General features: G+C 35.5%; 1 protein-coding gene and 1 pseudogene across 1 annotated transcript; both read right to left on the bottom strand.

The window, feature by feature from the left end:
* Nucleotides 1–5,091: 5,091 nt before the first annotated feature.
* Nucleotides 5,092–8,054, bottom strand: LOC124457113. The gene is made up of 4 exons (XM_047007402.1): nucleotides 8,012–8,054; nucleotides 6,517–6,653; nucleotides 6,413–6,441; nucleotides 5,092–5,627 (listed from the first exon to the last, which is right to left on the bottom strand). The coding sequence occupies exons 1-4, from the start codon at nucleotides 8,024–8,026 to the stop codon at nucleotides 5,092–5,094; spliced, it is 717 nt and encodes a 238-aa protein (XP_046863358.1). The 5' UTR covers nucleotides 8,027–8,054.
* Nucleotides 8,055–20,733: 12,679 nt separating this feature from the next.
* Nucleotides 20,734–21,730, bottom strand: LOC124457112 (annotated as a pseudogene).
* Nucleotides 21,731–23,172: the final 1,442 nt, after the last annotated feature.

The following is a 23,172-nucleotide window of genomic DNA, read 5'->3' as shown; positions in this document are numbered from 1 at the left end:
TGGATACCATAGGCAAAACATTATGACGTCATTCAGTGCTAAACCTATGACGTCATACTTTGCAAAACATACTACACTATTTATGCTTTCGATAAATTGTTTAAATCAAACAGTCTAATCATTCAGCTATGCAGAATCTTGTAGATCTCAATCGTATAAATACATAAAAACATTGTATATCTATACTTACATATCACAAGGTCGTTGATTTTCACTATTCAGAATATTGAATGCACACAAGACTGTTTCTCCCCATATCAGGGCTCATCAGCATGCCTAGGAACACTTTAACGCAAAACAAAAAATCGTGATCCGGCATGGACAGCCCTGTGAGAGCCGAATTAAGCAGACTGGTTATGGCGCCAGAAGTTTGCCTACACACCTTTGAAAAAGGAGTTTGGTTAGAAATGGGTGACTATATGGGATATTTCATGGATGTGATATTGCTCAATTTTTCACACCATCCCAGTCAATTCCAACCCTTTACCCCCACCTAAAATGAGCACTCTGGTTTTGAAGGCGCCAGAAACTCGCCTTTCACACCTTTAGCAAATAGCAAAAGGAGTTTGGTTAGAAATGGGTGACTATGTGGGACATTTCATGGATGTAAGATTGCTCAGTTTCTTACACCATCCCAGTCAATTCCAACCCTTTACCCCCCACCTAAAATGTGCACTCTCATTTGCCAACAAATGAGCAGAATGTAAATGTAATGTAATAGTCAAAATAAAGCTTTGTATAAAGAGTCTTTGTGAAGACTAAAATTTGGTGTAAGGAAAAATTATTCTATTTATGCTTAACAATTTTTGTGAAAGTAAATTTATGTCCACAACGGTCGAGTACCATACACGTACTCAACAGTTTTAAGATTGGAATGTATATAGGGAAAAAAACCTTTATCGGGCGAGCTATTAGTTTGATGCAAATTCTCTTGACGTTACTATTGTGTACAACGCACAATAAATGGTTAACATATGGACATTTCAACAAAATAAAAAACTAGGATATGAATAAATTCTTGCAAATTTTAGCCTTGTATTTCCAACAGCAAAAGTATTAATAACCTCACCAATATCTGGTACAATCTCCTGATGAATTTGCATCAAGGCCAAACCATTTAAGCGTTCCCCAACCATGGTACTTCGCTGATAGTTTTTAAGTGTCCTAAGGGAAGAAATGGATCGTTCACATTCACAAGAGGTAATGGGGAGCGTTCCTAAAATACGTAGTAAAATTTTAATGTTTTCAAATCCGGCGAAATGAACAGATTTTGAAGTCTGGGCAATGTTATCAGGAAGGAGGCCGCAGTGGGTCTCCCAATAAGTGTACCACAACCTAGGTTCAGCATCTAAGGCCAAAGGATTTGGCAAATCATCATAATAAAAGTTAGCCACAGTTTTGAATGGCTCTTTCCAATCCACCCCATCTCTTGTCATGGACATCATTTTCGTCGGTACAATGCTAAGGCCTTTATAGACATTCACACTCTCAAGGTCGAATCGTGATTCTAAAGAAGACTGCAAATGATCTAGTAGAGGAAGAGTAATTGCACGTTTATAATACTCAAAAATGGTTGTGTGGGGAATATTTTCCCTGGTCGTTTGTTTGCGCACTGTTCTTGGTTTCCATTCTTCAATGCCAACTTTTGCTGCCAGTTCAAGCGCTTCGTCATACCAGGTGTCATGATAAAAATCAGATGAATTCCTCATGTTCACCACCTCAGTTTTCAAAGTTGAAATTAAATGAATACCATCCATTATATCGATACTCTTACCCTGTAATAACTGTGTTACTGGAAGAGTTGAATCAAGAATATTTCTCGTGATAACTAAAGCAATGACGAAATCAAACCTGTCAATAAGCTGAAACAAAGATGAGGCATCAGACTGAAGCGACGGTTTGAACTCACCATCTAGATTTTCAGACATATCGTTAAGGGTGGTGTATACAGGTACAAAAGGCTCTTGGAATGTATCTAAACCTTCGATACGTTCTACCCATCTAGTTTTGCAAACGTCTGTTAATCTAGTCTTTTTCGAGTTTGTTTCTGAATTACGTATATGTTTTCCAAAGGGAATATTGCGAGTTTGGGAAATTTTAATAAAATTAGTGGCATTGTTAACATGTTTCAACATATCATTGACAACACGTATACTCAAAGAATCGCAAATGGATAAGTTTAACCTATGACTATAGCAGCGTGTATAAAGAGCCTTTGGGTTAAGCTTTAAAATTTGAGCTGCTAGACCATTAGTGCAACCAGCAACTGAACCAGCCCCATCATAACCTTACCCCCTACAATCATCTATTGATAAAGTCAGTTCCTTTAGAGCCTCTAAAAGTAGCTTGGCAAGTTGAGCACCACTTAGTCCCCATTTACAAAAAAGAAATGAAATGAATTCTTCCCTGATATTCATATCGGTATCAACAAAGCGCAAAACAAGAGACATTTGTTCTTTATGTGAAGAATCAGATGCTTCATCAGCAATAACAGAAAAAAACTTACTTTTTTTGATATCAGAAATAATCTGATTACTGATTACCTGGCCACAACATTTAATGATTTTATTTTGACTTGTTTTAGAAATATAACTTCTATTCTTACCACAATTATTTAAATGATTTTCTAAAACTTTATCCCCTCTCCTAACTCCATAATTGAGTGTTTCAATGAAATTACCAACCCCTCCAGATGAATAACAACCAACAGTAGGGTGATACTTGGAATCATCACGATGCCCACGAAGAGGTAAACCTAGACGTCCACAAAAAATGACAGAATCAATAATTGGATATAGTATTTCCCTATTCTGTTCTATTTCTTTCTTGATACCAGCATCCATGATCATCTCGATAGGCTGCAGAGTACCTGATATTTGGGAAAGCAAAGCATCAAAAATTGGTTATGTGGATGCATGCAAACCGACTTCCCTCCCTTTACTTTTTCCAGCATGTTGAGTGAAAGAGCATTTAGCATTCTTCCAATCTTGAAGAGGTTCAGTAAACAACTTTTTTACTTTACTGGCCTTGCCTGGGAATCTATTGCCAAACAACACACACGATAGACAATACGCACCATTTTGTGAAAGTGAATAGCAAAGCCATTCATGCTGGTCTAGCCAATCATGCCTAAATGATCTGCCATTAGATTTAGGAAAATGATACTTTTTATCTGGTTTATATACATTTTTTATCAAATGACATCTTTCAGAATTATCCATACCCTTAACTTTCTCCATATACAAGGAAACATCAAAATTATGGGTTAAAACAACAGGTTGCATATCACCAGAAGTTGGAATACCAGGCAATAGTTCCTGGGATGATGTGTGAAGCAAAAGACTATTGGCTTTATTTAATGTCTGAGCAAGAGCTGCAGCAGAAGAAAAACTCTCATTGGGCATCCTTTTAAAAGTTGGTTGGGCAGCAGGCCTATTAGTTGAAGTAAAAAAATTTGAAATGTTAACTGTTTTTCGTGCAATATTTGGAAAAATTTTGACAAATTTTCGTTTCTCTGTTGTTGAGCTGCTAGAATTAGACTGTGTACAGGAATTAGACAATTTTCGCTTCAACCTGTGGGCATGGAAAATGAGAGGCACAAAATGATTAGACTGAAAAGTCTCACCTGGTTGTACAGATCCTTCATGACAAAACAAAATATTAATAGCATCCAAACCTCTTTGGCTTAATAACCGGGGCTGAACAATACGAATAAATAACAATTTATATCTACTTTCACCAGAATCAGGATAAAAAGTATGAATTTTTCTACCTAAAACAGAAGATAGGCCCAAAATACAAAGAAAAGATGACCATTTCTGGTCATTACAATTTAAAATAGCCTCCTGTTTTACCAGTTCATCTGTTGTATATCCAGTGTCTAAACATTCTTTAGACACTGACAAAGGCAAAAGATTGTTTAAGCTTTGGGCAAAGTAATCACTGTGCTCACTTATAACAGACAAAAAGCATGGGTGTTGAACATAAAAAGCAGCATGAATAAATAGCTCAAGCGATGTTAAAATTCGCAAAGTAGGGACCAATGCATTGTTACCTACCAGAACTAGGGAAGCTGAACTGTAGAGGCAATTGCCAGAAGTTTCAGATCTTAAAAAATATTCAAGAAAAGAAATTAATATTTTGTTTGGTAGATTGATTGCATTGTATGAATGAATTGCTGACTGTAGACAAAGATATAGCCTAGCGAAATTGAGATTTAACCATTTTACACGTATATATAAATACTACAATACGATATATATAATTATAATATATTTACCTTATTGCAGTACAAGTCTTTCCGTCATGAGCGTGCTTTGGCACATATATTTCAGCTCCAAAATTTCGACACAGAGTATGGTCGGGGTCATAAATTCTATCTAACAGCTGCTCGTTAGTAAACATAGGTCGAACGTCGACCAATAAACGAGAATAAAGCTCATTAAGGCATTTTAAATCGTTTTGGCCAACGCAGACTGAGCAGTCTCGTATAAATTACCACAACACAATGAAGACATTATAAAATATCACAAAACCGTAAACTGAGCACAGAGGCTGTTCAGAAACAATACGAGTGTATGTTAATTTTCAATTGCCTAATTTGCCTAGCTCAACTATGCTTATCAACAGCAATGATTGGTTGGAATTGCTCAAGTTAGGCAAAAAAAATTGACCAATGAAAGCATACGGTTGCAAAAAATTGCCCAATCAGAATACCTATACACGATGTCAAGTTAGGCATATTCATCTTGTTTAGGCAAATTGCTAACAACCAATCAAATGGCTAGATCGCCTTCTTGACTTAGGCAAAATGGCTGCTTTGCCTAACGACACGGAGCTTTATAGATAATCATACGCATCTGGACTACGATTCATATCAAAATTACGTCATTTAATTGCACAACATTTCTAAACAAAAGTCAGATGATTTGACTGCGATAAAGTGCTATTCATAGTTTCATAATTCGATAAATTCGTATCGAATCTAAGTCGAAGTATATTTTGGTAATTTCACCATAGGCACTTGCCTATGGTGCCTACCCCTAGATCCGCCCCTGTCCCATCCTGCAACTCTTCGTCAGCAAATTTTGCTCACCTCGCATTGTCCACGAGTAACTGGAGTTCCTCTTCCATTTCACGGTCGTAATTCATTGATAGGTCAATTGTAACGTAATGATAAGGTTCAAATGCCTTCGATGTGTCTATACCCTGACCATAGGGGAAGTCAGCAGTTTGAAGAGGAGTACCAGGTGATTTTGACAGCGCTTTGGTGAGTATACGCCGTTTTCTATCCATAGAATCGCTTAGCTCCAATTCTTCAAGCGATTCTTCCATCTCCGAATAGTATTTGGTTGATGGTGGTTTTTCAAAACTTTTAACGGGTCTATCCACGATGGTGTTGCTCGTTGTAGAAATGGGATCATCAGTCATAACCGGACATATTTCATCAGAATATACTACTTTATGAAGTCCATTTCGTTTTTTGTCGTTTTGTGCTTTTTTTCTTGAATCATTTTGAGCTGTAATCAGTTGATGGTTTTCTCTGTATAAAGGATTGGGGTGCATACACAGCATGTCTTCTTCCGAAGTCTCTGGTGCTTCAATGGTCTCTTGTGCATCTTGTGCATCTAAAATAAAATTTATTAATATAGCAGAGGCTTGCACTTCAGAAATCAAAAGGACTTTTACTAGATAACATCAATAAGTTTTAAGTCGAATTGAAACTATTGTGTTTGCCAGGACTAGCTTGCAATCTCCATAATTGGGGCGGGTGAACTCATACATCCCTATTATAACCCCTACCAAACAACTAATTTCAAAAAACCTAGGCTCGTTTAAAACGTCGAACTTTAATTTACTTTTTCTTCAATGCATTTGGCAAATGTAAAGTTACACGTTTGTAACGGGCCTTAATACAACAAAACATGCATATGAGAAAATACCCCCACTATTTATGGCTTTTGTGACACCACTGTGAGCCATAGATGAGATGTTGCTATTTTGTTGAAAGTCTAATGATTTTCAATCGTTACAGATTCTGTATGACACCAAAGAAGTAGCGTAGCCAGTCCGCAAGTTTTGGTATAGCTATCTAAATTTTAGATCATTGTTTATTTCTATAGCCATCTATTGTTTTTGCAGTGAGTGAACACAAAAAAAACTTGCATGGCGGGACCAAAAATGCCGGCTGGCTGCGTCAATGAACCAAAGTATTTTTAATTTAAAAGAAAAATATTTTAGCCGCAGCCTAAAACTTTGATGTAAATAGTTGAGTTGGGAAGCTTTCTAGGATTTGCGAAAGCAACAGCTGTAATGTGGAATCTTGTGTCTTCATGTTTTCACTACAGTAACCTCTAAAGAGCGTGCAACTAATCTTTTTGAAATTTCATATTTAGTTAATTTCAATAATAACCTGTATTCACTTGTTTGCTAGCAGATTTCCTATGAAAAAAGAGCAATACATTGTCGGTATTGTTACTCAATTGTAGTATATGTATTGTCATTTATCGAACTTACTTCAGTCTATTTCTATTCCATTTGACAAACAAGCAGACAAGCACAACCAAGACGCCAATACCACCGGAAAAGCAGGCTGCTATGGCTGTCACCTTGTTTCTGTTCATACTGTTATTAGCTGCCCATGTTCTTTCGTCCTTTAAACAGGATTAAATGCAATATCTCATAATATGTAAGAACAATAAGTTTTGTGCCATATTATTTGAATTTCTTTCGTCCGCACAAATATTTTTACTACATAGTATATATTTAATAGTGTTGTGACCAAGAACTACAGTAATTATTATTTTTTAATCTCGAAGCTTGCTACATATGTTACCCATCTTTTATTAATTTAAGGTTTTGAAAGACACATGGCCATCTCATTTCGTTATGTGATAGATATCGATGACATCGTCACTTTTTGTACAGAATATTGAAGCTTATAATGCTAGGTTGAGTTGCATGCCATTTAAAGAAAATTTAATGCTGATTAGCATTTATGTAGCAACCATGACCTAAACTTTTTAGGTTTTAAGTATAATTATTCCTAAATTATATTATGACGTCTTCATTAATTTTCTAAGTATAATCGTGCATCAATCATAAAATCTATGGATTCCTACTAGATTTTTTGAAAGTACTCACTTTTTATGCCATCAAAAATATTCAAATTAAATTATTAAACAATGCTTTTCAAAAAAAGTTATTTTTACAATTATTTAACCTAAGGGTATCAATGATAAAAATTTCTTTAATATGTTACGTTATTTAGCCTCGGTGTATCAAAAAATCATCTTTTAATTTTTATTAATCGATTGTAAGGAGTAAGGTGCTTTTAATTTTGACAATGTACTTTTTAAAAATGACTATCGATGTCAAACGAGAAAAATATGCTAATTTGTACGCAACATCATAGTTACAAATCGCTTAATAGTATGCACAATATGAAAACATATCTTTATACTATACAGTAAATATATATAGCGATGTGCATGTCAAAAAACTGTTCACATGCATCAGAGCTCAGGAATCTTATTGACCCAAATGTAGCCAATGGGTGATGAAACATTGTATTTAACGCAATTAACGTTCAAAAAATATTAAAAAGAAAATAACATAGAAACCTCTTACTTCTCCTTTAACAGGACACAATAATTATCACAAACATAAGACTTGCTTTCGAGGAGAATTATATTAAAAGCATTTACTATTCTCCAAGAACTTGATTATAGAAATCGGTCGAAAGATCAAACAATGCCCCATAGTTAATGAGTCCACTTCATTCTTGCAATGGAATTTATGATTTGGAGTGCAATTCAGACGATGGTAAATAATTATCTTTTCTAACTCAATTACATTTGTGTTTATACAGAATTTGCTTATTGCACTTTTCTTGCATTATTTTTTTGTCTAAACGAAGAAAATATGATTTAAATGTGAAATTTGAGATTTATCGGACATTGTTTGCATTGTTAGATTTCTATAGGCACAATTACAACTTCAAAAATCTTACCTTTAGTTTATTCATAGAATTTCCATAAGGGATGCTTGTAATAGAGTTCTGCGTTTCGTTTAGATAGCTCGAAATAGAGTGCATTCTTGATCATTCTGGAACATTACTTTTGACTCTGACCAATTCAGATAACAAGCATTTTCGCCTGTCAATTCAGGGAAATAAAAACGAAAACAGCTCTTCTCGCATAACGCTCTATTCAGATGCGCGACTAGCTTTTCAAAATGATAGCATCCTAAAAGGAACAAATAAAATTTTAATAAATAATAACTTAAAGAGCTCCGCCGTTATCCCATGTGGTCGGATGAAGTATATGCAACTTTAGTTTGTAATGATACGTCATAAATTATACGCGTTATTACTGTCAAAAACATTACTTATACATGGACTCAACATAACGCAACAATACTTATTGATTTACGTGAGGAACTTTTGCCAAGATCCCTTACTGCACGTAGCCATTACGCCATAAATTTTTATGTAAACTACAAAGAATTTTTCAGAGTTCTCGATCATGTCATTACTATATAAAGGTTATATTACGCTAAGGGCAGAGACGTAACTAGAACGTTAATTAGGGGGGTGGTTGTATTCATATATTCAGTTGTGCCCTACTGATTTCTTTTGAAATTCAATTCACTTTCAAAAGAAATCAGAAGGGAACAACGGAATATGTGAATATGCACCCCCCCCCAACCAATTAACGTTTACGTTAGACCTCTGGCTAAGGGAAGTATAGAAAAATTGTCAGACTACAATTTTCAAAACCTCATACATGACACGTGTCGGCGGAAAACACCAATTTACGTACATCTTTTCCATTTCTTTATATGCTATTCTTATGTACACTCCAACTTAAAACAACGTATTTTCAACATGCTTTGCGTCCTCGAGTCCTTGATATCATATAATCACAGTGATGAATAGAAATTTTACTTTCTTCTCTATAGTAAGCCTATAGCTATATTAATACTTGCTTTAACTATTCCTGAAAACAAAATCGATACGTCAGAAATAATCAGAATAATCAAAAATATGAAAGTCTATTGAAGTGTCAACGTATCATTTTGTTAATTTTTTTCTATACCGTAAAGACAATGCGTTTTGGTGATTTATTTTTAAATGTATGCAAATTTACAAATGATAATGATTTCATGCACCGTTCAATAAATATGCATATAGTGCATACAATGTAAGTACAGTAATAAAATTTCAAAATAAACGAAAGATAATTCAATTGCGTTTAGATTATTCTTCAGATTACTGCATAACGATTAAATTGTTTTATTAATGGTTTAAGGACATTTCGGGGACCAACAACCAGTAGATCGGACCAAGTTTTGACTTATCCAAATATCTATTTATAAACAGGATAATTTACTTGAAAATTGAAATCTATACCCCCATGTAATATCTCATTAAGACAGTGTAACTTTTTCAGCCCAGCACGTCTGTTTTTTGTGATGATGTGATTGTATTTTACACTTCTTACTTATTTGATTATTTGATTATAGCAAACATCAATCAAAGATTCAATCAGACATTCATCCAGAGACAAAGTCCTGGAATCTCTTCATTGAGAACTGATAAATACGCTGTCATTACTATTGCGACATCAAACATCACATTGGATATACAAAATGGAAATCCATTTTATGTTAATTTTTGTTAATTTTATGTTTATGTTTCACCACATATTGAAACCACTTATCAGACAGCAAGTAGGAATCACGAGACATTTAAATAAAATAATGAAAAGCGGATAGATATTACCTCTAGGGTGTGGGCAGGGCCAAAAAACTCTCGATATTTGAAAGGGAAAAGGTGCAGCAAGGCCCAAAAAAGTCTCGATCTTTGAAAGGGAAAAGGTACATGTTTTTTATAGAAGCCAAAAATACATTTGTTATCATGAAAGGGACCATAGCATCGACAAAACTGAATTCTCATCGTTTCCAAGGGTTTGTCACTGGCATGGTGACTGTCGGCGCTATTGAAAGTGATACCGTGTGGGCTGAGGTTAGTTGACTATAACTTGTGTGGTTAGTGCTGTAAATATCTTACTCCAGAGTGCGTTCGCTAGTGCCGTTTTACAGGGATGAAACTTCCAAGAAAATTAGCCATTGCTACACGAATAGTAATTATTCAACAATCTACAGTTTGATTTAGTTGGTTAATAAACAATCTTATGATTCCTTGTCGATTTATGTAAATCGAATATTCCATTTGTTTATTTACAAATCCGGTGAAATTTTTCTCTTTTTCCAAAAATTGTTCTAGCTTTGTACATTCCCGAACTGACAAACTTGGATTTGTAATTGTGATCGAATTTCGCCTTTTGATAGCATTTGACTAGACATATATTTAATAACATGCATGGATAATTTATAGAATAAAACAGTTTGACCATATTTTTTCTTACCAAATGCTTTCACAAGGTCTTCGTCTTTGGAGCACGTTCCGGCCATATATCAGGAAAAACGAGAAATGTTCAACGGTTAGGACATGGGCATACACGGCAGGAATTGTCCGAACATTTAACATTTTGCCTTTCGCATTGCTGCATAGTGCATCTGCTTTGTTTTGAATCGCATTCGATGTTCCTAAACTCATCATCAGTGCCTCTCTGCAAATCGTATCCGTCCTACGAACTGACAGCAAAAGAAACGCGTATTTGTGAGGATATACATAATAAAAAAATGAAGTTCCGTGGGCCAAATGACATTGTAATCCTTATAGCATTCGCCTACAAGAGTTGCTTGCTTGTCAAAACGAGTTAAGAATGTTTCTGCTGACGCTGAATTTAAAGCAATTTAAAAAAAAGCACCAAAAATGATACTCGACACTTTTTAGTACAGTTCATAAATAAGCGTGACCCATGTGCTTTTGCGGAAGCCTTATTTTGGAATTGACAAGAAGTCGATGTCGACTTATAAATGCTACACCACATCCTTTAATTTGTCTTATGATAAGAGTAGTTTTGCTTTTGTAAATTTCAAGTGGCGAAACGAAGCACAAAGGAAGGTCACGGAAACACTTTTGTGTCTTTTGTACTTTGAGCACTACGCCGACAAATATTCAAGAGTCAAATAGCTGTACAAAATAATGGGCATTGTGAGCAGTCTATTTTTATTATGATTTTGGTTTCAGTTCCCTATCATGAAAACTTCATCATTATCGATGTCTTAGGCGATGTAAATTATGTAATATTATAATATTAGAAGACTTGTGAGTCACGGAGTTTCCTGCTTGTGTTTTAGAGTGGATTGTGTCGAGTCCTCTAAGACAAACTACAAGTGTTGCGTCTTGTGATGCATCGAGTGACTGACATTAATACAAATGATATGACACAAATAATCTATTTCCATAAGTACTTAAGAATTTTCAGGCGTAAGTAATTGTCATTCCGCAATGTTATCCCCGCTTCGTCCACATATAGGCAAGTGCCCTCGTGAATAGGACAGTCAAGTTTTTCTGAAAGTGCACATCAGGCGTAATTTTTATGGCAGGATTTTGCCGAGTCTTTAGTATTCCATCTGCGGTCAGGCATAATAAAGGGTCTTGCAAAGGGAGACAACGAAAGACGTGCTACGACAAAAAGTAGCAACATGGCAATAATAAAATCTAAAATGCATAAAAACATTGATATGTATATATTAAATGCTCACTGTGCACAGTATTCTTTCTATGCTCACTATGTAATCATGCACAAGTAAATTGTAGAATGTGGTTGTCACCTACTCCATGCATTGCTCGCTCAAATCTTTACGACATATAAATATGGCTAATATGCCGAGATTTTACATAAAGGTGTACAAAACTTTTCTAATCAATGAAAAGACGTTTCACGATGAAATGATGTCGTTGAAAGAAGAACACCAAAATGAAATATAAGCATATTCAGTTTCATTACTAATAAAACTATTGTGTGTAATAACATATAGAGTATGGAACACCCACAACTTTTAAAAGCTTATAAAACCAGTCAGCATAGTGGTTGGTTTAGCAATGAAACTGCTTGATGTTAGTAATTAATTAAAATCATACACAAAATAATAGAAGAATTAAAACATCAGGTAAATAAATTTCCTGTCCTTATTAAATTTATACTAATGCCTTACTTGACTGGAAAAAAACTAGTTCTATCCAGGCAGGTGAAATCTCAAAAGTTTAAAAGGAATGGAAAAAACTTGCATCAGATCCAGACATTTTACAAATGATTTCCAAATATGCTTCCAAAGGCAGAAGCCAACCTCATTGATTCAGCTATTAAAGAACTGTTGACGAAAAACGTTGTCTTCCATGCAATAGAGACTTGGTTGAATTTGTTTCCCCTATTTTTACAATGCCAAAGAAAGATGGCAAAAGTAGGCTGATTTTAAATCTTAAAAAATTAAATGAATCTGTACAATATTACCATTTCATAATGGACAATATATACATACTGCTCTAAAGCTCATCTCAAAATACTATTGTATGGCATCATTAGACTTAAAAGATGATTATTATAGCTTCCCAATCCATCCTAATTTCCAAAAATTTCTAAACTTTTCATATAAAAGTAATTTATGCAAATTTACTGTTTTCCCTCTTCTTGCTCTAGAAAGTTCGCTAAACTGTTCAAACCCGTACTAGCTTCGCTACGGAAGAAAGGGCACATTATTTTAGTTTATGAAAGAATGTTTTATGCATTGCGGTGTTTGAAATTAAATGAAGATATGATCTTCGCACTTTGCTGAACAATTTAAGCAATTGTCTCATGAGCCTGAAAAATTCAGGTGACTCAACGGGATTCGAACCCATGACCTCTGCGGGTCCCGGGATTCGAACGGATTCGAACTCAACGGATTCGAACGGATTCGAACTCAACGGATTCGAACGGATTCGAACTAAACGGATTCGAACGGATTCGAACTCAACGGGATTCGAGCCCATGACCGCAGAGGTCATGGGTTCGAACCCCGTTGAGTCACCTGAATTTTTTAGTTTCATGAGACGATTGCTTAAATTGTCCAGCAAAGTTCGAAGATCATATCTTCATTTAATTTCAAACACCGCAATGCATAAAATATTCTTTCATAAACTAAAATAATGTGCCCTTTCTTCCGTAGCGAAGCTAGTACGGGTTTGAACAGTTTAGCGAACTTTCTAGAGCAAGAAGAGGGTTCATTGGGGAAAACAGTAAATTTGCATAAATTACCTTTATATGAAAAGTTTACAAATTTTTGGAAATTAGGATGAACCCCGTTGAGTCACCTGAATTTTTTAGTTTCATGAGACAATTGCTTAAATTGTCCAGCAAAGTTCGAAGATCATATCTTCATTTAATGTTTTAGTTTATATTGATGACTTATTTCTAATGAGTCGCACATATGACCGCTGTATTGATAATGTTGTTGAAGTATTAATATTTTTAGAGAATCTTGGTTTTGTCATCCACCGTAGTAAGTCGGTATTAATTGCAACCCAAGAAATAGTTTTTTTGGTTTTCTAATCAATTAGCAAACAATGACTTTACGATTTACAACTGAGAAAAAAGGTAAACTTATGTCCCTTATTACAACATTGCTGGCCTGTGAGGCAATTGACATAAGATCTGTTGCCCAAGTAATAGGCCATATGGTATCAAATTTTCTGCTGTAGAATATGAACCACTTTACTATCACAAACTTGAAAAAGATAAAACCCTAGCATTATCGAAAAATAAGGGAACTAGCAAGCTTCCGTGGTTATTATAAGGAAGCTAAGATTGAATTGCGTTTGTGGCTTGAAGATTTACAGGGATGTTTTAAAATATTTGACACGATTCGTTGACTTGGTACTTTGTTCTGAGTCCTTTTTGACTGGCTGGGGGGCAGCTCTTGAACACCAATTAAGAGGGGGGGAAACTGCTGCAAACAGGAGACTATTGACCACATTAATATCCATGAGATGAAAGTAGCCTTATTGGCACTTAAATGTTTTGTTTCAACTTTAGCAGGGAAACATGACAAAATAATTATTGACACCAGCACAACGGTATTTGCCATAAACAATATGGGTACCAGCCCCAATGAGAAGTTACATGGTTTGGTGGTAGATATTAAGGTATTTTGCAGGTTAAATAAGATTAAACTTACAACTGCCCATTTACCTGGGTCGACAAATATTGTTGCAGATAAAGAATCCAGAAATATATGCCTAAGATAAGGTGAATGGATGTTAAACAAACGCCACATTGAAAAAGCTCTGCAAATGTTTGATTTTAAAGCTGAAATTGATTTGTTTGTCTCACGACTAAACAAACAATTCAAGAAATACTGATCATATATACCAGACCCGGAAGCAAGTCATGTTGATGCTTTTCCATTCTATGGAAAAATCTAAGGTTTTATAGTTTCCCTCCTTTTAGTTGTAATTTACAAACAATTCAAAAAATTATGCAAGAACAAGCAATGGGCAGCATTGTGATTCCGAATCCCCAAAACACAAACCTGCTACCCATTGATTACACTCCTGCAAGGACAGCCATTATATATCTGCCATCCCTCTCACACATTTCTATACCTACCAGCTGTGCCAGAGGAGATACACCCCCTCGCAAAGAATTTAGAACTGAAAATTTGTTTTGTATCCGGCTACAACTTACTAAGTTTGGTGTATAATTTCTCCGCTATTTTCTCGGCGCACAACATAGATATTACGCTGTGACTAACGGTAAATGCATCTTAGTTGGCACTTTTTTACTTTTTCATGATTTTGACACACATTTATGACATGACTTTGAGTAATAAAATGCAAGTATTCAAAAAGCTCACTAACACTTATACTCATTCAGTGCAACAATGAAATCCAGATCTTGCTAAACGATTGCAAACTTATTTCTCTATCAATGGCGATATTATTGCTTGGTATTTCAAATCAAGCACTCAGTGGAGTAAAATGACCTATGTTGCATTTGCATCTTGCTTTAAATTAATTCAGTGTTTCTGTCTGGTTTGATTTCTGTCGTTACTTTATAGGAAAGACCTACTGGTGGCATTGTTGTAACAGCTGTAATCTTTTTTCGTGGTGGTAGTTCATATTTATCACTTCTAATGGATTTGAATGGTTCGATAGGTATGTCTTTATGTGAATCGGGGTGTGTGGATATAACTGGCAGCAGCTTGCTGGATAATGTATTTTGTTTTCTAATGCTTTCGTTGAAACGATTTCCAGATTGAATCGGCGTCTTTTCTCTGCATTTTGGAAATGGAGTTTACTTGTAGTTTTCTTCCACTGGGGTTACAACAATGTTGTCTTCTGATTTCGAAAGGCGAGTAATTGCACGGGGATTGGACACTGTACAACTTTTAGCTCTTTGTCGTTATCCAAAGGAGCATACCCGTTAAATCTAAATAATTTTTCCGCCTCTCTTGCAACGTAAAGCGTGGATTGCTGTATCTCAGTGGTTTATCTTTCAAATTATCGAATGATTGTTCTCTTTTTGCAGCAACTGAAGCCTTTCGCTCTAATAATAATAGCTTTTAAGCAGACATAACTAACTGAATTGCTTAGTTCTATTTTTTCTTGTTATAAGCTAAAATTGATAATTGCACAGTATCCAAAAAGGGTATTTTTGCAATTGTGTTGTTTTGATCGTTTTCATTAAGAGAGTTTGTGTGAACATAAGGTGTAATGTAGTTACGTGGAATATTTGATAAAATACAATAGCTTTGTCTATAGCTCATCAATTTGACGATCATATTTTCCAGACATTTAAAAAGAGGCATACTCATATGGTGTTTCTCTGTAAAAATTGGAGATTGATTTCTTCGCTGCATAACTTTTACCCGCGCCAGGCAATGTTTGGGTAATATTTTACAAAGAAACTGCTCTTACTGCTCCTATAGTTACAGGTAAAGATTGCACATCCTTTTGCTTCGTGGCATCCACAGGAATAAAATCTTTCAAACAAAATATTTTCTTCTGCCTGTCTTGTTATGTAAGAGGTTGTTCGTCACTTCTCAGTGGTTGATTGTTTAAACTTTCCAATGAAACTTTTCTTATTTCATTAGCTGAAGCTTTTTGTTCCGGTGACAAAAATTCTTTAGAAGATCTAAGTAATGGGATTGGTTTACTCGGAGTTTTTTTAGACATTTCAGCAGATCTAACTGGTGGTTTTGGTTTGTTCTCTGTGATCGTGGTTGTTCCATCCTGTAACTGCTATTGGGGCGAGAATCTCTCGTCCATACGCAGTTTAAAAGAGATTTGACTCGTCCTCAATCCCTGTGGGCTTAGTAGCTCATCAGGTAGAGGGGCGGACTAGTATCCCGAAGGTGCGAGCTCAAATCTTGTCCAAGTTTTTCATGTGCATATAAAAACAATGTTAGGATTTATATTGTGTATAACGACCAATTGATAATACAAAATCTGCATGGAATTAAAAATTACTACAATTGCTTTTGAGATCAGTTTGAAATTTGGGCAAGTTAGCCACTACCCTCTGAAAAATCAACGTTCTTGTGCGCCTATCGTTGTTAAGGCCGTCATCATTATTACCATTGTTAGGAGAGAAATGTTACTTGTTAAATTATTGAGTGGCATATATGGCTGCATATTTTTTGATTATGCAAACTAAAATTTATGATGGAATAAAATATTTTAAAATTAATCACTTATTTTTTAAAATTGGAATTTTGAAGTCTTGTTTCTTAATTTCGGCGAAATACATGTCAGGAAACAGTGAAATTTCAGGTAAATTTGGAAAAATCTTCAGGTAAATGTTTTCTGCAGTCCCCCCAAATTGAAGATCTTTGCGACGTCCCTTCTTGCTATCTGATCATTGCGTACTTAACTACATGACATTTTCTAACAGACGCTGGTCAAAATTCATTGTGGGCTCACTTCTTGTCATGAAATAAAAACTAAACATGGCCAACTAATTTGCATAAAAGCGGGACGAAAAATGTTGTTGGAATCATCCCTCAAGTAAATCCAAGATGTCCAACATGTGGAATATTGTTAAGCACCCTTTAAACTATACACATTTATCACAATAATGAATTGTCCCAAAAAACAGTAAGTGTGCATACAAGTATCTGCATGATAATTAATACCCCATAATCTGCGTGGGCTAAGAGGCTTACGATCTCCCAAGTACTTTGCAACAAAATATTTTCATTTAAATTGCGATAAAGCTATTCATTTTCTTATGAGGTGTTTTTAAGTTTCTGCATTTTTCGTTGCAGATGTATGGTGGCTCACAAGGGAGACCACACAAAAATAATAATTATACAGAATAAGGGTAGTAATACATACACAAAATACATTACACACATACAAAATAAAAATACATATGCAAAAAAAAGACACATACAAAAAAGAATACACACACAAATTCACAAAATAAAAATACACTTACAAAATATGATCGCGGGCGCTTGAAGTGTCGAATAGTCTGACTACTATTAGTTTATTATTAGATTGTAATCAGATATTTGTAATTGTGATTTTACATGTGGTCGACTTGTCGTCGTATTTAACATTTTTAACTGCAAAAGCAAGCTCTTGCGATAGTGAAGCGAAAAAAAATAAGAAAAATACCTAGCGTTAATTGCGCCGCACGCTCCAGGCATAATTATGTTTAGTGCCAACTGTGGTGCAGAATTACTTGACGAAGCTTCTTTTTATCACAAATGCGTTTCCGTATAAACATCAGAATATCAGAGGTTTTCAAAAGTCTAACGATTATCCCATACGGATAACCATGATTGAAATAACCTGTTAATAAGCGTGTATTGATAAACATGCTGATAACAGGTTATTCTTTGTTCTGATAAACAATCATCACAGTACGGGTTTGATTCCGAGACTGAGACGGAACCAGCGAATCAGGACAACTCATTAGCCTAAATTTTAACCAGAATATGGAGAACAATATCGTAAGCAACTTTGAAAATAATTGATCAGAGTGAAATAAGTGAAATTTGTTATGGACTCTGAAAGTTGGAACCATTGGACTTTTGAAAACATACACGATCAATTCAGAGTAAGCAAACACTGCAAGCGCTTGCGATCATATTTTGTGGGTGTATTTTTATTTTGTGTGTATATTTTTAGTTTGTGTGTGTGTGTAATACTTTTGTGTGTGTGTAATATATTTTGTGTGTGTATTAATATCTTATTTTGTATAATTCTTATTCTTTTTTGCAGTGTCCCTTGTGAGCCACCGTACAGATGATTTTCTCTTCCATAGCTAATGCTGATGAATTGGTAAAAAATTCATGTTCCACAAGGGCAAAATCAACCTAATTCATTTCTACATGCAATACGCTGGGAATAAATCCTAGAGTTAAGCTCTGCAAAGTTAATTAAATTAATTTCAACTTATGTTTCAACAAATATTATTATTATTCATTCTGCAAAGGTTCAATGCGCCATATTATTGTTATTTACTCAACGTAAGGAATTTAAAATGTATTTGATAATGTGCAGGCAATGGTATAGTAATTGTCAATGGCCGTCAGGCAAATAATACGATTGTAGTTTTTGAACGCATCCTGTAAGAGTGCATCTAACTGCCGCGGGTCGCGGGTAAAGTCACGTGTCGAGTGTAAAATATCGCGGGTGACGTCGCGCGTATAAAAAACACTATTTTTGCATGGAAAAGTTTGAAAAGAGTCGGTGTTAAATTCTCAGGAATTCTTATTTCTATGTATGCTTACTTAAATGTGCTCTATGAATTAACGTTCTCTGCTGTCAACATTAAATTATGTCAACGGTGTTTTGGATACTTAAGATTTGTGTTTGTTATACCTATCCAAATATACAAAACGATGCGTTGTCAATAAGAGGAATTATTATTAATTTTGAAAGCTGTTAAAATTCTCTTACAATTAAAATTTTAAAACTCTGTTCATAAATTATATGCAAAACTTGCACTCACGATTATAAATTTGCTTTTCTCTATCAACTAAGTGCTCATTACAATTAAAAGAGTTGTATCCAAATAAATCTTGAATGGTTAGTGATGCTTGGAATGAAAAGCTAATACATAAAACAAACACACATTGTCAATGAATCAGGATTTTACGCAACGCTTATGAGGTACGCTAGGTGCCAAAGAAATGAGGCCACTAAATATCAAATGCATATTTTTAGTTTTGAACCATATCACCACTCTGTCACGACAATGTTACGTTTTAAGTTCTCGAAAAAGGAATGTCAGTACATGGTATGTTCTCCCTTAGCTTTCAAAATGGCTTCAACTCTTTTTGGCATAGATTTAACAAGATTTTGAAGTGTATGTGGTTCAATATTATGCCAACATGTAGCGATTACATTCCACAGCCTGTCCTGGCTTGTTACGTCATGTTTCAATTTTTTTCTTTTTAACTCATCCCATAAGTGTTCAATTGGATTAACATCGGGCGATTGAGGCGGAAACGCCATCAGCTTCAATTCACCTTGATTTTCTTTGTTCCTCAAATAATTTGTGCACAAGTTGGAGCTGTGTTTCGGATCGTTATCCTGAAGTAAGGTAAATCCTCTCCCGCATAAACATTTGCCAGATGGTACAGCATGCCTTTGGAGAATAGAATGGTATTGCTTTTTGTCAAGATTGCCTTTTATTCTGTAAAGACTCCCAACACCATTAAAGCTGAAACAGCACCAGACTAGAATGTTTCCACCCCCATGCTTCACGGTGGACTTGAGGCACTGACTTGACAATTTTTTACCACATCTTCGTCTCCCATAAAACACGGCGATTATTTCCATGTATTTCAAACTTTGATTCATCAGTAAAAAGTACTTTTTTCCAATTGTCTACGCTATAATGCTTGTATTTTTTGGCCAATAAGAATCTCTTCCGCTTATTTATCGGGCGAAGCAACGGCTTGGAAGCTGCAACTCTTCGGTTCAGACCACTTGCAGCCAATCTCCTTCTTACTGTTGTTTTGCTGATTGCTTTCTCTCGGATGGCGTTAATTGACGATTGAATGTTGCTAGCATTTACTCGTCTGTTGCGCAAAGAACTTAGCTTTATGAACTGATCTTCTTTTTTTTGTTGTTATACGTGGTCTCCCAGGTTTTGATAATCTGGAATAACATTGCCTCTTTTTAAATCTTTCCACGGTTCACTGCACAGCTCCTTTGGACACTCCCAGCTTTGCAGCAACATTTCGTTGTGAGTAACCTTCGTTAATCAGATCAACAATTTGTCCTCTAACTCCTTCACTTAAATCTTTAGCCATTTCCCAATGTACTGCCCATGCGCTTAGATATTGTGAAATATCTTGCAAACAATTGTGGGAGACAATTTCAGGTCTCACTGAGCATTTTCAAGTGGCTACTATAACTATATATTTTAAAAGACACATTTTTCCCACAATTTTTCCAATATTGGGACTTGACTCATTTTTTTGGCACATAGAGTATTTCTAATGACAAAAGAGAACGTGTATCTTACAGTCTATGTAAGATATTATCTTCATACTATCTTCCTTCCACCAGCTACCCACTGGTTTAAGGTCACCGAGTTGAATGGCATATTCACCCCAAGCTAAATTGCTTGCGTCCGAGTAAGTATAAGCACTTCGATCTTAGGCGATGCCGACCATATTTGCTGCACGATATAATCTCTAAGATCCAGCGACTAGCTTCAATGTTTCACCAAAATTTAAGACTTTTCCGCAGACGCCCTTTGACTACATCAGAGGTGGTTAGGTTTGTTAAAAAATATGTGATTAGTTAGCGATGGCATTTTAGTTGATTGGGTTGGAATTGGCAATAACGAATCTTGAATTGGATAAGCGACATTCCCTTGCGATACGTCCAGGTTTAAGGCAACGAAAACACGTCATGCGACTATCACGTATTCTTTTACTGAAAATTTTTCCCGCGCGTGAAATTTGACCCGATATATTTTTATTGCTGCTTGAAGTCTGCCTCTCTCTCTCAAAAGCACGGAACGGATTTTTTCCTTTTACTTAAAGTGATTTGGCCCTCTTTTTATTTTTTAAGCTGCTTGCTCTTCTTTATGGCATTTTTGATAGGCTTTTCATCCTCTGAATCACTGGTCAGGGGCTCGGCTTATTAACAGTTAACTGTATCCCAGCCATGTTTCTCAGCGAGCAGAATGTGTTTATTACGCTCAGCAAGTAATTTCTTACCTTCATTCATTTCCGCAAATATTTTTCATAGGTCAGTGCTAGCAAACGCCCGATCCACATGTCCAAGCACATTTTTGTTCAGCTCGTACTACTTTTTATTGCCTTCGAAGCGAAAAACAGTCTCGGTGGCCTTGGCCATTGTAATTGTTGACACAAGTGTTGCTTTAGACTTCGCTGCGGCCAACTCAGATTTCAACTGCTTCATTTCATTGCCATTCTCCTTTTGGTTTCTGAGTATTTCAATAGCCCACGCTGGTGGGGCTGCGGGCTCCATACAAGAACCTCCAGAGCTGACTTCTGAATGAGATGTACGTGGTTCACTTTGATCACGACTCCTGGACAGCACAGTGGTGAACTGCCACTCACGTTGGTTCACCTTGCTTCCCGAGAACGTCGGTTTGTATTATCGTTATGATTCTCATTAATACGGCTGCTACAATAACTCCGCTCGAGACTGCGTGGGGAAGAAAGGCTTTCATGCCGATTGCTAGCACTGAGAGCCCTTCCCTCAAGCACCAGGGCTTTTGTTAAACGGTTCGAGTCGAGTTAACATCATGGAGGACTTTGCTCACGAGCGCTTAGATTTTTTTTATATCGTACACCCAAAGAACCAACACGAAAACGATGAAGAATTGCGAGAAAAATTCGATAAATTGCGTAGCAAATATTCTAGTCAAGCTGTGCGGATGCAACAACAGCTGTGTGAGAAAACATTTTCCGCCTTTTTTGTTCCTCAGTCGGCGGAAAATAATATATATTGCTAAGTAAAGGAAACTTGCCAGTCGTGGGCAAGGAAAAGTGGAAGCCGCCTTTCTATCCATAGCTTATGAAATATGATCCTAAACGAATTTAGCTTATAACTTGAAGTGGATGTACGGAGCTGTTAATAATGTCCGTAAACCTTGCAGTTTCTAATTATAGAATTTGCATACTAGGTACATTGTGTATATCATGAGTATAACTTACACTTTCTGACTGTTGGAAAGTCACGTTTCCCTTATAACTATAAGTAATTCAATTTCCAATGCATGCGAATTTTTTCATTAAGCAATGCTATTCAGTATCGTCTGAGTGTCATATTAGCAACATGTCTAGTTGTACACGAGTAATTCCTTGACTTGTTGACGGTTGGTAAATGCACAACTGTATGCACGATTACAGCAAGTACTTTGAAGTTTAAATCCAACACATGTATATTTGGAAAGGTATAACAAAGACAAATCCTAAATATCCAAAGCACCGGTGACATATTTTAATGTTGACAGCAGAGAACGTTGATTCATAGAGCACATTCAAGTGGGCATAAATAGAAATAAAAAATTCCTGACAATTTAACATTGACTTCTTTCAAACTTTTCCGTGCAAAAAGTGTTTTTTCTACCCGCAACATTTTATCCGCGACAGTTATATACACTCAATATATTAGTGATGGCAATACCGCTAGTATCGATTCAATACGATACCGATTACTTTTTCTTAAAAGTATCGAGGTATCAATTACTAAAGCAATTACTTTCTCCAATTTCGAAAATGAACGTCTGAGTCAATTGATAAAGATCTGATAGCGGAATTGCTAAAGTGTGGCCTTATATACTTCAACAATACGACAAAATTTTTATTTTCCTTGTCTTAAATTACAAACTATATCAGAAGATGTATAAATTCGAATTAAAAAAATTGGTTACATGTAATTATTCTTAAGGTGAGATCTCAAAGTGTATTGATTAGTAAAAGTGAATAAAATATGAAAATAATAAAACAGAAAAAAATGTTTGTCAAAACCAATAATGAAAAGGAAGACAAACTTACATAATAATAAAATTTTAAAAGTAATCGAAGTCCTTTTTCGGTACCACGCAGTATCGACTACTTCCGGATTAGGCTCGGTATGGGGCGATATCGATACCAAGTAATCGGTATCGCCCATCACTACAAAACTTACTCTGTATTTATGTTTTCCTACGCAAATGTTGTATGGCCTTCATAGCTTTGATTGTAATTTGTAGCATAATTACGTACGTATTTACCTAA

This window comes from Xenia sp. Carnegie-2017, unplaced genomic scaffold, assembly GCF_021976095.1.
Source record: "Xenia sp. Carnegie-2017 unplaced genomic scaffold, XeniaSp_v1 HiC_scaffold_6, whole genome shotgun sequence".
In the NCBI taxonomy this organism is placed as follows: Eukaryota; Metazoa; Cnidaria; class Anthozoa; order Malacalcyonacea; family Xeniidae; genus Xenia; species Xenia sp. Carnegie-2017.
This window is presented reverse-complemented; position numbering and strand designations above follow the sequence as displayed.

Bases quoted from the DNA above. Each gene is read 5' to 3' on its own strand.
- LOC124457113 (XM_047007402.1), bottom strand. The intron at 6,442-6,516 runs GTAAGTTCGATA...CTTTTTTCATAG, and splicing joins TGGAATAGAAATAGACTGAA to GAAATCTGCTAGCAAACAAG. The intron at 5,628-6,412 runs GTTATTATTGAA...ATTTTATTTTAG, and splicing joins TAGCAAACAAGTGAATACAG to ATGCACAAGATGCACAAGAG.